Source organism: Oncorhynchus keta, chromosome 35, assembly GCF_023373465.1.
Source record: "Oncorhynchus keta strain PuntledgeMale-10-30-2019 chromosome 35, Oket_V2, whole genome shotgun sequence".
NCBI classification, from domain to species: domain Eukaryota; kingdom Metazoa; phylum Chordata; class Actinopteri; order Salmoniformes; family Salmonidae; genus Oncorhynchus; species Oncorhynchus keta.
In genome coordinates, this window is record NC_068455.1 from 58,679,123 (window position 1) to 58,693,333 (window position 14,211).

Here is a 14,211-nt window from a genome sequence, read left to right on the forward strand (position 1 = left end):
AAAAAAGCCAGACTACAGCTTGCAAATGCAAGGGGGACAGAGATTGTACATTTTGGAGAAATGTCCTCTGGTCTGATGAAACAAAAATAGAACTGTTTGGCCATAATAACCATCGTTATGTTTGGAGGAAAAAGGGGGAGGCTTGCAAGCTGAAGAACACCATTCCAACCATGAAGCACGAGGGTGGCAGCATCATGTTGTTGAGGGTGCTTTGCTGCAGGAGGGACTGATGCACATCACAAAATAGATGGCATCATGAGGTAGGAAAATTACGTGGATCAAGACAGTCAGGAAGTTAAAGCTTGGTCCCAAATGGGTCTTCCAAATGGACAATGACCCCAAGCATACTTCCAAAGTTGTGGCACAATGGCTTAAGGACAACAATGTCAAGGTATTGGAGTGGCCATCTCAAAGCCCTGACTTCAATCCTATAGAAGATTTGTGGGCAGAACTGAAAAAGCGTGTACGAGCAAGGAGCCCTACAAACCTGACTCAGTTACACCAGCTCTGTCAGGAGGGATGGGCCAAAATTCACCCAACTTATTGTGGGAAGCTTGTGTTAGACTACCAAAACGTTTGACCCAAGTTAAACAATTTAAAGGCAATGCTACCAAATACTAATTGAGTGTATGTAAACTTCTGACCCACTGGGAATGTGATGAAAGAAATAAAGGCTGAAATAAATAATTCTCTCTACTATTATTCTGACATTTCACATCCTTAAAATAAAGTGGTGATCCTAACTGACCTAAGACAGGGAATTTTTATGAGGATTAAATGTCAGGAATTGTGAAAAACTGAGTTTAAATGTATTTGGCTAAGGTGTATGTAAATTTCCGACTTCAACTGTACCTGGCACATGAAGTCCACAGGGTCTGCCACCCTGGTCAGAAGGCGAGCCATCTCCTCCATGCTGCTGTAGTACTGCAGATGGGCCTTTCCCATCGCCACCCCACTGCAGTACAATGTTACGCCCACACTTCCTGCTTGTAAGTCTGCAACAGGAAAACAAATTATATAAACTTGTCTCATAAGCATTGGGCATCATCATTTTAGAAACCATGGTGTTTTGTTGTGTGCTCTTTGACAAAGTCATCAAGTCGCTCTAGGGTCATTACATGTCATTTCAGCACTCATGACATCCACCCTCTCAGATTGTTCTGAAATTATTTGTTGCTGGAAACAGATAAGATTAGCATTCCGGTGACATTATTTTGTTGACATTTTATTTGCTCTCCTTGTAATTAAGCTAATTGATTGCACCCAAATTGGCCCTTTTAATTTCTTAGATTCAGATAATATTCAACATAAATAGTACCCAACATCCGATTTGGACCAAATTTCTTCCTTCCATTGAGTAAGACATGAGGAATCCCAAACAATTGTCAAAAGCCACCCACGGATCACCCAAACCAATCCCACCTCAACAACCAGTATACAGTATCGTCGGTTCTCTATGTCTGACAAGTAGTATGGAGCTGTGGCTTGGAGTATTGCTTCTTCATACTTTGGAATGTATTTCCTGTGAATCTGGTGATGTTTTCCCCCCCATTCAGAGAAATTAGCCATTGAAGTCACTTGCATTATTGACCTTATATGAGTGTTTAAGTACCAGGTTGTTCCTGCCACCACACCCTTTTATCAATGTTGCTGCTCTCGTGTTTATTAAATGGATCACAACATTTTCTTTTCTTTACAACTTTGGGTAGAAAACCAATAGCTTTTGCTCATGATGAAAATAACTTCTGTGGTCAATTTAATGTAACAAATGGCAGCTCTCTGAGGGATATCCATATGGTGAAATTCCTACAAGTCCAAAACTTTGATTGAGAAATGGGCCAGTGACTAAAATGTTGTGACAACCCTAATAATATAATAGAATTATAAATCATTGCATTGCAGACATATGTTTTTCAATAAAGTTCTTAGAAAAACATCTTTACATGAAGTGTGATTGGTGAAATGTACTATTAAATTCAAACCAATACCATCGCAAAACCCTATACAGTGTGTGTTTGGGACTTTTACCATTAAAGACCATTAGAGAACATAACATTGACTGCTGTAGTCTAATGGTTTGCTTGTACGCCAGAAATGGTCTATCTAATCCATACCTTTTTTGAAGGGAATAAACCACACACATAGGGGATGTTTTCTGGACACAAAGAGAAGGACAAACTCAATTGCTTTCATGGAGGACTAGATTGAATTACGAGGATGACCACACAATTTATTTTCATCATGAGCAAAACCTATTGGTTTTCCACCCATTTTTGCAAAGAAAATGTGATCCATTTAATAAACACACGAAACCAGGAAATGGACACAAGGGTGTGGTGGCATTAGCAGGAACAGCAGCATCTAGTAGGAAAAACGTGGTACTTTCCCACTCATTTATGGTAAATAATGCAATCGACTTCAAATGGCTAATTTCTCTAAACAGGGGGGAAAAACAATCACCAGAGTCACAAGGAATATATTACAAAGGATGAAGAAGAAATACTCCAAGCAGCAGCTCCACACTACTTGTCAGACAGAGAACTGATACTCTATACTGGTTGTTGGAGTGGGGTGAGGGGGGTCCATGGGTGGCCTTTGATAATTTTTTAGGATTCCTAATGTCTTCCTCATTGCTAGGAACAACAATCTGAAACGGTGAGGGTCGAGAATCCTATTTCTTGTGCTTTTTGGAGGTGGAATGACTCTCTACAATAAGCAAGAATGCAAAGTGAATTTTCACATACCTGCTGCGTTCACACAGAGGGTGTGTTTGTTCCAGTGGACAGGTTTCACTCTCACCCTCTGTTTACTCCTACTGAACTCAACCTCAGCATCTTTACTGGCCACAGAATCTTTTAAAAGAATGAACACCTCGCCTGGTGTCTACAGGAGGGACAACACAAAACATAAACGTACTGTAACAATAGAAAAAGTACATTGGTTGACATGCTGACCATCTCAAAAGCAGCTCTATTAAATGTAAAAAAAAAAAAAAGAAAAGAAAAAACCTAAACAACCAAAAACCCAAAACCAATTTGAAATGTGAAAGTAAAGTGACTGCATTTTGGATCTAAATGCATCTTGTTACAGTACATTTTATGTACGACTGGCTGAATAAGTCATGTCATTGAATGCTTTGATGTTGCCTCCTGACATGTTAGTGCCTCACCCCACAGAGAACTCTGGACGGTACCAGCAGCATGTTGTTGGGTTTGGTACTGGAGGGTCCGGTAGACTGCCTGCTCTCCAACTTTAGGTTTAACTCCAGCTTTAGATCCGGTCCCGTCAACTTCCCAGGAACAGCGCTGACATTCCCTGCTGCAGCCTGGTGCCCTGTGGAAGGTCCACCGACAGTCAAGCCAACATTAAATACTTAGTGTTTCCCCTACCATTGTATTTGGTGCCAGATGGCCTTACATTTAGGTCATTTAGCAGACACTCTTTTCCAGAGCAAATTTTTTCTCTACCTTTATTTAACTAGGCAAGCCAGTTAAGAACAAATTCTTACTTACATTTATTACATGTATTTTTACCTTTATCTATACAGGTTTTTTCTCATTGATATAACAACTATTTTCCAAGAGAGACCTGGTCCAATAGCAGCAGAGGGAACAATGTTTCAGACAAAACAACTTACATACACTAACACAACATTAAACAGAACTATAAACACACATACAGTACAACAAAAACGTTGTACATTAAAAACACAACCATCTTGACTAAAAACAGCTGGCCTAAAAACAATGATACTCTTCTATGACATATACATCGATCAAGTGTTTAAACTCCACCAACGAAACTAGATCATCACATTTTAAAATGTTCATGACAGAATTCCAGAACCACGGAGCTAAGTAACTAAAACTTTTTCTACCATGTCCTGTTCTAATTTTTGGTACTGTTAGAAGCAAATCAGAATGGGACCGTAATTGATATTAAAATACTGACCTGACTAAAAAAGAATAGAGATAAAATAGCATTTTACCCAATATGGCCTTATAAATAAGTGTATACCAGTGTTTAAGCCTACGCAAGGTCAATGACGACCAGCCAACAGTGCTGTAGAGATCACAATGATGAGTTAGATGTTTCTGATTTGAAATTAACCTGAGGGCTGCAAGATACACTGAATCAAGTGCTCTCAGAGTAGTGGCTGAGGCCTGTATATATATAACATCACTAAAATCTAAAACTGACAGTAATGTACATCGTACCAGCTCCTTCCTGGCCTCAAAAGAAAAACAAGCCTTATGCCGGTAATAATATCCTATTTTCAGCTTGAGCTTCCTTATCAAGTTCTCTACATGCACAGTGAAGCTCAGCTTATCATCAACCCACACACCCAAATATTTGTACACTTTAACTTGCTCTATAGTATGTCCAGCCAATGAAGCAATGACATGATTTGTAACATGCCTGGCATTTAAAAATAACATGCATTTTTTTAACCCAAATTTAGAATCAGCTTTAAATCATACAGATTCTGTTGTATGATGTTAAATGCTCTTTGTGCATTTTCAAAAGCTAAAGATAGTAGTTTATCACTTGAATAAAGAACAGTATCATCTGCATAAAAATTAACATCTGCTGTTTCAATAAGATCCCCAATGTTGTTGATATACAAAATGAACAACAGTGGGCCCAAAATAGAACCTTGCAGAACACCTGAGCACACCTCTATGGACTCAACCATCCGTCATTACACATTGTGTACGATTTTAACCTTTGCACTAACACAGCATGTTCCATGGTATCAAAAGCCTTAGACAAATCAATAAAAACAGACACACAATGTAACTTCTTATCAAGAGCACAGTGGATGTCATTTAAAACCTTCAATGTTGCTGAAACAGTGCTGTGGCCAGACCTAAAACCTGTTTGCATTCCATTTAAGATATTGTTTTCTTGGAAGTAGTCCTTTAGCTGCCTACTAACTAAGGACTCCAGTACCTTTGACAGTACAGACAATTTTGATATGGGTCGATAGCTGTCAAGTAGAGAGGGATCTCCACCTTTCAGGAGAGGCAGTATAAAAGCAGATTTCCTTAACATCAAGCGTGAGGTTAAAAATACATGTTAAGGGGAAGCAATGATGTCTGGTGTAGGAGGTTCATCAGGGCCAGGGGATTTTTAAAAATCAATTTCTTTCAGGACTTTACACACTTCTGAAACAGAGGATGAAAAGGAGAACCTGGTGAAGGAGTTCACAGGGGTGTCAGGTAAATTCACAGGGGGCTCACTTATACCTTTGACCTTTTAAATAAACTGCCTGCATCTAAAAAACGCATTCAAGGCTTACAGAATGGAGGTTCTCTCAGTTACAATCTGTGGACGACCAACAATTGTTTGGGAAGCTGTGTATCTTTTTTGCACTCCAAACCCTTCACTACCTGCCAAAATGTGGATGGATTATTTACATTTTGTGAAGTAGATTTCAGGTAGTAGCCTTCTTTCAATTTACGGATCATAGCCACACCCATGTTTCGAAGATGTTAAAAAGCCTTCCAATCACGACGGCCTACCTGGGAAGCAGTGGATTAACAGCCATGTTTAGGGCAGAACGATAGATTTTTCCCTAGTCAGCTCTGGGATTTTTTAAATGTATTTTTTATTGAATATCCTAAATTTACAGCATACCTACAGTGAAGCCGCTCAACAACTACATCATACCAGTCATCCAACAGACTCCCATTCAGAGCGACACACAGAAGCATCCAGGGTCAATGCCCTGCTCAAGGGCACGTTGACAGATCCCGAACCCGAACCCTCCAAGAGCCCCCCATTTTAACAAAAGGACATCAAGGACATCTAAAATCATAACAGAATCATAACAGCAATGCCAACTGCCAACCTTGGTGTTGCTTTGGGCCTTTGTCCCCCACCTGTACAATTATTTTGGCTCAAGTGTTTCACTTGTGTCCGTATATCATGAGATTCAAATATCCCAAGCAACAGTGAACATCTACATTTCTGGGTCGCTTTAAAATCTACTTTTGAGTTTTACAGAGGTTTACAAAGATGATCCAGAACTGGCTGTGCGTGTCAGAGCAGGATGAGACTAAGTAGGGTATATTTGGATTTGCATGAAGAGAGATAATGGCCACTGGTGATGGAAGAGGAAAGGGAGAATTTGAATGATGAGACACACCGGCAGACAAACATACGTTTTGGACCTCCCGTCCATTTTAGATCACTTAAGCAATGAGGGGGGAAAAAACAATATGGATGGCAGCAGATGGTTTTGAAATTCTCAGAAAACTCTTACTGGGTAGCAGAGAGTAGAGAGTGACTCAGGAAATAATTACTGTCAAATTCCTCAGAATATGTAGTGTTCTCATGGAAACCGAGGTCAAACTGAACCCAGGGTACTGTCTAACATAGGCAGCACTTAACTAGAGTCGGGGACATTGTGTTCCTACACTTTGTGTCCACATCTGATGCCCTGGGGCAACTACCTAATTTTTGTTGTATTTTTGGGAAACAGGATTTTGAGGGGGAAAATAGCTAACTCCCTGAAATTCTACACATTTGCCATGGTGCAAAGAGAAACATGTGCAGATTTATAGCTACTCTCATGCTGGCCTATCAAAATAAAGTGTGACCCACATATTTTGCCATGAGCTTGAGAGAAAAATATACTGATTTAAAGTTAGGGGGGGCTAGAGGTCTGACCTCCCATTCTTTGCTACTTTGCTAACTTGAGTGTTGACTTGAGCTACAGGTATATGCTATCGGTGATTTGACAATGCCCAGTTGTATGGAAATTGCTGTGCGGACGTAGCCTGGGCGGCAAGTCCACTAATTAGTTTCTGAGGCAATTGCTTGAAAAATCATCAAATTCAACAGATATACAGTTGAAGTCGGAGGTTTACATACACCTTAGCCAAACACATTTAAACTCAGTTTCATAATTCCTGACATATAGTCCTTGTAAAAATCCCCTGTCTTAGGTCAGTTAGGATCACCACTTTATTTTAAGAATGTGAAATGTGAGAATAGTAGTAGACAGAATTATTTATTTCAGCTTTGACTTCTATCATCACATTCCCAGTGGGTCAGAAGTTTACATACTATTTGGTAGCATTGCCTTTAAATTGTTTAACTTCGGTCAAATGTTTCGTGTAGCCTTCCACAAGCTTCCCACAATAAATTGGATTAATTTTGCCCCATCCCTCCTGACAGAGCTGGTGTAACTGAGTCAGGTTTGTAGGCCTCCTTGCTCACACACGCTTTATCAGTTCTGCCCACAAATGTTCTATAGGACTGAGGTCAGAGTTTTGTGATGGCCACTCCAATACCTTGACTTTGTTGTCCTTAAGCCATTTTGCCACAACTTTGGAAGTATGCTTGGGGTCATTGTCTATTTAGAAGACCCATTTGCAAATAAGCTTTAACTTCCTGACTGATGTCTTGAGATGTTGCTTCAATATATCCACATCATTTTCCTGCAGGCCATAACCAACAGTGTAATTTTTAAGCAAAAAATAGGTATTAGGTCAACAATAGATAAGAAATAAAAGCAACAGTAAAAAGACAGTGAACAATAACAAGGCTATAACAGTAGCGAAGGGGGGGGGGGTTCACACACACACACAATGCAAATAGTCTGGGTAGCCATTTGATTACCTGTTCAAGAGACTTATGGCTTGGGGGTATCAGCTGTCGAGAAGCCTTTTGATCCTACACTCTGGTACCACTTGCCATGAGGTAGGAGAGAGAACAATCTATGACTAGGGTGGCTGAGTTCTTTGACAATTTGTAGGGCCTTCCTCTGACACTGCATGTTGTGGAGGTCCTGGATTGCAGGCAGCTTAGCCCCAGTGATGTACTAGGCCATACGCACTACCCTCTGTAGTGCCTTGCAGTCGGAGGCCGAGCAGTTTCCGTCCCAGGCAGTGATGCAACCATACTCTCGATGTTGCAGCTGTAGAACCTTTTGAGGATCTGAGGACACATGACAAATCTTTTTAGTTTCCTGAGGGGTAATAGGCTTTGTCGTGCCCTCTTCACGACGGTCTTGGAGTGTTTGGAAAATTCTAGTTTGTTGGTGACGTGGGCACCAAGGAACTTGAAGCTCACAATCTGCTCCACTACAGCCCCGTCAATGAATATGGGGGTGTGCTCGGTCCTCCTTTTCCTGTAGTCCACAATCATCTCCTTAGTCTTGGTTACGTTGAGGGAGAGGTTGTTATTCTGGCACCACCCGACCAGGTCTCTGACCTCCTCCCTATAGGCTGTCTCGTCATTGATCAGGCCTACCACTTTTGTGTCGTCTGCAAACTTAATGATGGTGTTGGAGTCGTGCCTGGCCATGTAGTTGTGGGTGAACAGGGAGTACAAGAGGGGACTGAGCACGCACCCGTGAGGGGCTCCAGTATTGAGGATCAGCGCATCAGATGTGTTGCTACCTACCCTCACAACCTGGGGGTGGCCCGTCAGGAAGTCCAGGATCCAGTTGCAGTGGGAGGTGTTTAGTCCCAGGATCCTTATCGTAGTGATGAGCTTTGAGGGTACTGTGGTGTTGAACGCTGAGCTGTAGTCAATGAATAGCATTCTCACGTAGGTGTTCCTTTTGTCCAGGTGGGAAAGGGCAGTGTGGAGTGCAATAGAGATTGCATCATCTATGGATCTGTTTGGGCGGTATGCAAATTGGAGTAGGTCTAGGGTTTCTGGGGTAATGGTGTAAATGTTAGCCATTTACCAGCCTTTCAAAGCACTTCATGGCTACGGACGCGAGTGTACGGGTCTGTAGTCATTTAGGCAGATTTGGGCATAGGGACTATGGTGGTATGCTTGAAACATGTTCTTATTACGGACTCAATCAGGGACATATTGAACATTTCCATGAAGACACCTGCCAGTTGGTCAGCACATACCCGGAGCACACGTCCTGGTAATCCATCTGGCCCCGCGGCCTTGTGAATGTTGCCTGTAATCCATGGCTTCTGGTTGGGGTTATGTACGTACAGTCACTGTGGGGATGATGTTCTCGATGCACTTATTGATAAAGCCAGTGACTGATGTGGTGTACTCATCAATGCCATCGGAAGAATCCCGGAACATATTCCAGTCTGTGATAGCAAAACAGTCCTGTAGTTTAGCATCTGCTTCATCTGACCACTTTTTTATAGACCGAGTCACTGGTGCTTCCTGCTTTAATTTTTGCTCGTAAGCAGGAATCAGGAAGATAGAATTGGGGTCAGATTTACCAAATGGAGGGTGAGGGAGAGCTTTGTATGCATCTCTGTGTGTGGAATACAGGTGATCTAGAATTGTTTTCCCTCTGGTTGCGCATTTAATATGCTGATAGAAATGAGGTAAACCTGATTTAAGTTTCCCTCCATTAAAGTCCCCGACCACTAGGAGCGCCGCCGCTGGGTGAGCGGTTTCCTGTTTGCTTATTTCCTGACTGAGTGCGGTCTTATTGCCAGCATCCATCTGTGGTGGTAAATAAACAGCCACGAAAAGTATAGATGAAAACTCTTGGCAAATAGTGTGGTCTACAGTTTATCATAAGATACTCTACTTCAGGCGAGCAAAATCTAGAGACTTCCTTCGATTTTGTGCACCAGGCGTTGTTTACAAATATGCACAGACCATCCTCCTTCATTTTACCCGAGTGTGCTGTTCTATCTAGCTGGTGCAGTGTATATCCCGCAAGCTGAATATCCGTGTCATCATTCAGCCAAACTGTAAGATGTTACAGTTTTTGATTGGTAGGATATTCACGATTGTACCTCATTAAACTTATTGTCCAATGATTGTACGTTGGCAAGTAATATTGATGGGAATGGCAGCTATCCCAGTCGCCTTCTGCGGATCCTTACGAAGCACCCCGCTCTGTGTCCTCTGTACCTGCGCCTCTTTCTCTTGCCAATAACTGGGATGTTGTCTGAAGTACATCCTGTGCGTCTTGCTTGTTGAAGAAAATATCTGTCTAATCCGAGGTGAGTGATCGCTGTCCTGATATCCAGAAGCTCCTTTTTGCCATAAGATACGGTGGCAGAAACATTATGAACAAAATAAGTTACAAATAATGCAAAAAAAAAAACACATAATAGAACAATTTGTTAGGCGCCTGTAAAACTGCTGCCACTTCTTCCAGCATCATTTTAGGCAAATTATCACAGATTTACTGTGATAATTGTGCATTCAACAATTCCAACTATGTAGCCAAAACACCCACCATGTATACAGTATACACACACACACACACACACACACACACACACACACACACACACTGAACAAAAACAGAAAACGCAACAGGTAAAGTGTTGTACCCATGTTTCATGAGCTGAAATAAAATATCCCAGAAATGTTGCATGAGCACAAAAAGCTTCTCTAAACCTGTGTACAAATTGCTTTAGATCCTTATGAGTGAGCATTTCCCCTTTACCTGACAGGCGTGGCATATCAAGAATTTGATTAAACATCATGATCATGACACAGGTGCACCTTCTGTTGGGGACAATAAAAGGCCATTCTAATATAATAATAATAATATATGCCATTTGCAGTTTTGTCACACAACATAAGCAATTGGAATGCTGACTACAGGAATGTCCAGAGGTTTTGCCAGAGAATGTAATGTTATTTTCTCTACCATAACCTGCCTCCAACATCGTTTTAGAGAATTTGGCAGTACATCTGACCCTGCCTCACAACCGCAGAACACGTGTATGGCATCATGTGGGCGAGAAGTTTTCTGATCTCAACGTTGTGTACAGAGTGCCCCATGGTGGCACTGGAGTTATGGTATGGGCAGGCATAAATGATGGACAACAAACACAATTGCTCTTTAGTGATGTCAATTTGAATGCACAGATATACTGTGATGAGATCCTGAGGCCCATTGTCATGCCATTCATCCGCCGCCATCACCTAATGTTTCAGCATGATAATGCACGGCCCCATGTCGCAAGGTTCTGTACACAATTCCTCAAAAATGTCCCAGTTCTTCCATGGTCTGCATTCTCACCAGACATGTCACCTATTGAGCATGTGTGGGATGCTCTGGATCGACGTGTACGCTCCAGAGCCCGCAAATATTCAGCAACTTCGCACAGCCATGCAAGACGAGTGGGACAACATTCCACAGACTACAATCAACAGCATGATCAATTTCATACAAAGGAGATGTGTCGCGCTGCATGAGGCAAACAGTGGTAACACCAGATACTGACTGACTGGTTTTCTGATCCACGCACCTACCTGCCACTTGTTGCCTCAGGAATGAATACAATCATTATTGTATAATTCATTATTGAATAAGCATAATGTAACTATTATTGCTGACCCTATACACTGCACCCGACCTCCCATGATCCCCCTCTCTGCCCTCCCCTTCCCCTGTACCTCTCTGCACAATATCGGTCACCGCCGACAGGTACTCATGGGCGTCTTGCTCGCTGGATACCTGCAGACACTCGTCCCCCTTGAGGGGCACCACCTCCAGGAGAGGCGCCAGGCTGTCTACCCCACACAGAAGCACTACCACGTGGGCCGCAGGCCTCAGCACCCGGGCCAGGAAGAAGCGGCGGAGCTGGCACAGGCCCTCTAGCATTCCCCTGGACAGGATTAACAGCTTGACCTTGTACTGGCCCAGTCGCAGAAAGTCCTCCCGCCGGCTGGTCACTGTGGCTATGTCGTAGCAACAGATCCCTCCCTCCCAGATGGGCCCGGCGAAGATAGAGCGCAGGTATACAGCCCACTGCTCTGCCTCCACCTCATAGATGATGAGCAGGTCCTCGGCTAAAAGAGGATGATGGAAATAGGGAGATTTGTACAGGTGCAATGCCACTAATAAAAGCCTCGTATGCAAGTCAAACCAATATGTAATATGTTGTAAATGTGTTTTATCCATCCATCTTCAAATCAGTGTCTCTGTGAAAAACATGACCTTATGCTTTACGGGGCTCCATCTCCCTTGATACATAAAGGTTATTTGACTAAATGTTTCTGATAAATAATATGACTAAAATATTACTAACACATTTCACATTAAACTAATCAGGTAAGTAAGAGTCATGATATTGTTGAACTGATTGAATGTAGCATCTGGTTGACTTGACTACGAACTTTTAATTATGTATATGAAAGGATAGTCATCTCTTCAAAAGTTTGATATTAACATTGGAATGGTTGAATATACTTTGAATTAAGTCATCATAGTTATTCTTAAACATTTACTTGGTTTTACTTGGTCATAAGAGAAGCACAATAATAATAAGTGTACCAGATTTTTCAACATCATAATGCTAACAGTGTACCAGATTCTTCAACATCATCATGCTAACAGTGTAGCAGAATCTTCAACATCATAATGCTAACAGTGTACCAGATTCTTCAACATCATAATGCTAACAGTGTAGCAGAATCTTCAACATCATAATGCTAACAGTGTACCAGATTTTTCAACATCATAATGCTAACAGTGTAGCAGATTCTTCAACATCACAATGATAACAGTGTAGCAGATTCTTCAACGTCATAATGTACAAATACAGCTGTGAAGTATCAAATAACAATATTCCAAAAGCAATATCACAAAAAAACTGAAATGTAATTGCATAGCAGCACAAGAGACACAAAAGTCTATGAATTTATCAAAAAGTTCAGAAGGTCTAGGCTACTCACCTGAGCTCATTTTTCACCTCTGTCCGCCTCTCTCCACTTTGACAAAGAAAAACAACTCGCTACACACTGGCTCTATTGTATGCAATTGGTCTGATAAGGGCTGTGAGCTTCCTGCTTGCCAAGATCAGACAGAGAGATGGGGCAGTACATGGTGGCTGTAATTCCAGGTGAGCGTAAGGACAAGTGTCTAGCCTTTACCTGGTTTACGGAGGAAGGAGAATAATATAATATAAAATAAACTGTACCCTTGATAAGAATATACAAATAATAAGAATAATTAACAAGCAAAGACAAAAAAAATACTTTGATAGAGACACTTCAGAGGCAGAAATGTAAAAAAAGGTAGCAACGTTTTTAAAGGCTCCAGGTTTAGATTTGCTAGTTTGAAACAGATTAACTTGGACCACAAAGCCATCAAAGCCTCTAAACACAAGAGAACAACTGCAAAACATCATTACAGTGGCATTACTAATCTAACAATAAACATAATGAACATTGTTAAACTTAAACAAATACTGACAAGTACAATCGGCCATGGCGCAAACCTTTCTTCCCAAACAGACTGCATGGTTATCAAAAATAATGAGAACTTGACCTCCAACTAGCCTACCTGGTTAAATAAAGGTGAAAAAAAAAGAAGTTTTTTAAAAATGGTTTCCTTCAAAGAAATACTGGCAAAACAACAGTGCAGTACAACCTCTACACAATGCAACTAAGCTCTCACTTGCACAGGTCTAGGGGGTTTTGACTAGATTGCGTACAACTACGACCAGAAGTAACTTTTTAATAGCAGGTTAGGAGAGAATTTTAGCTAACCCTAAACCTTTTCCTAACCTTCAGGGCTGCAGGGTAGCCTAGTGGTTAGAGCATTGGACTAGTAACCAGGAGGTTGCAAGTTCAAACCCCTGAGCTGACAAGGTACAAATCTGTCATTCTGCCCCTGAACAGGCAGTTAACCCACTGTTCCTAGGCCATCATTGAAAATAAGAATTAGTTCTGAACTGACTTGCCTGGTTAAATAAAGGTAAAAAAAAAAAAAAACTGCTACATAAACTTTCCTAACCTGCTGCAAAAAGTCACAGCTGGTCTAAGGGGTGCTTTTAGACCTTTTCACATGTTCACCACTAATTAGAGTTCCCTGGGAAACACAGACACAAACTATGGTTCCTACATTGTCACATTAACATGAATTGGGTGATTCATGCGCATAGGGTTCACAGGGGCACGTGCCTCCTCAGATTTGTCCTGTTTATAAATATATATCTCCCAAAGTCATAACTAGCTACCAGTTGCCATGGCGCCGTGAGGTCGCCTAGGCAGAGAGCTCCTTTAAATGTGTAAATATTTTATTGTTTTATGTGGGGGTTTTTATATAAAGATGTTTTTATCAACGTTTTATTTTGTTAGTTTAGGACCAGCAAGTTAGTTATTTTTGTCAAGATAGCTCAGAGGGTAGTGAGCCAGCCTTGGTTTTTATTTGAAACCGAAGATGACACAGGCTTGGACATCACAGAGGCTCGTTGTAGTTTTGACTGGATCTCTCACTCCAAGGTGTATTATCTCAATAAT

General features: G+C 41.4%; 1 protein-coding gene across 3 annotated transcripts in view; it reads right to left on the reverse strand.

The window, feature by feature from the left end:
• The window catches only part of LOC118368719 (B-cell scaffold protein with ankyrin repeats-like), a 32,714-nt gene extending 19,022 nt beyond the window's left edge, over nt 1-13,692 (reverse strand). For 2 of the 3 annotated variants that reach the window (XM_035753047.2, XM_035753046.2), the window contains exons 1-6: nt 13,253-13,692; nt 12,643-12,840; nt 11,362-11,757; nt 3,170-3,333; nt 2,745-2,883; nt 853-995 (exon numbers count right to left, since the gene is read on the reverse strand). In XM_035753047.2, the coding sequence (XP_035608940.1) occupies nt 853-995; nt 2,745-2,883; nt 3,170-3,333; nt 11,362-11,757; nt 12,643-12,652 (852 nt within the window). In that variant the 5' untranslated portion in view covers nt 12,653-12,840; nt 13,253-13,692. The remainder of the gene's footprint in view (nt 1-852; nt 996-2,744; nt 2,884-3,169; nt 3,334-11,361; nt 11,758-12,642; nt 12,841-13,252) is intronic. The other variant, XM_052497187.1, reaches the window with a different exon arrangement.
• Between the last annotated feature and the right edge of the window lie 519 nt (nt 13,693-14,211).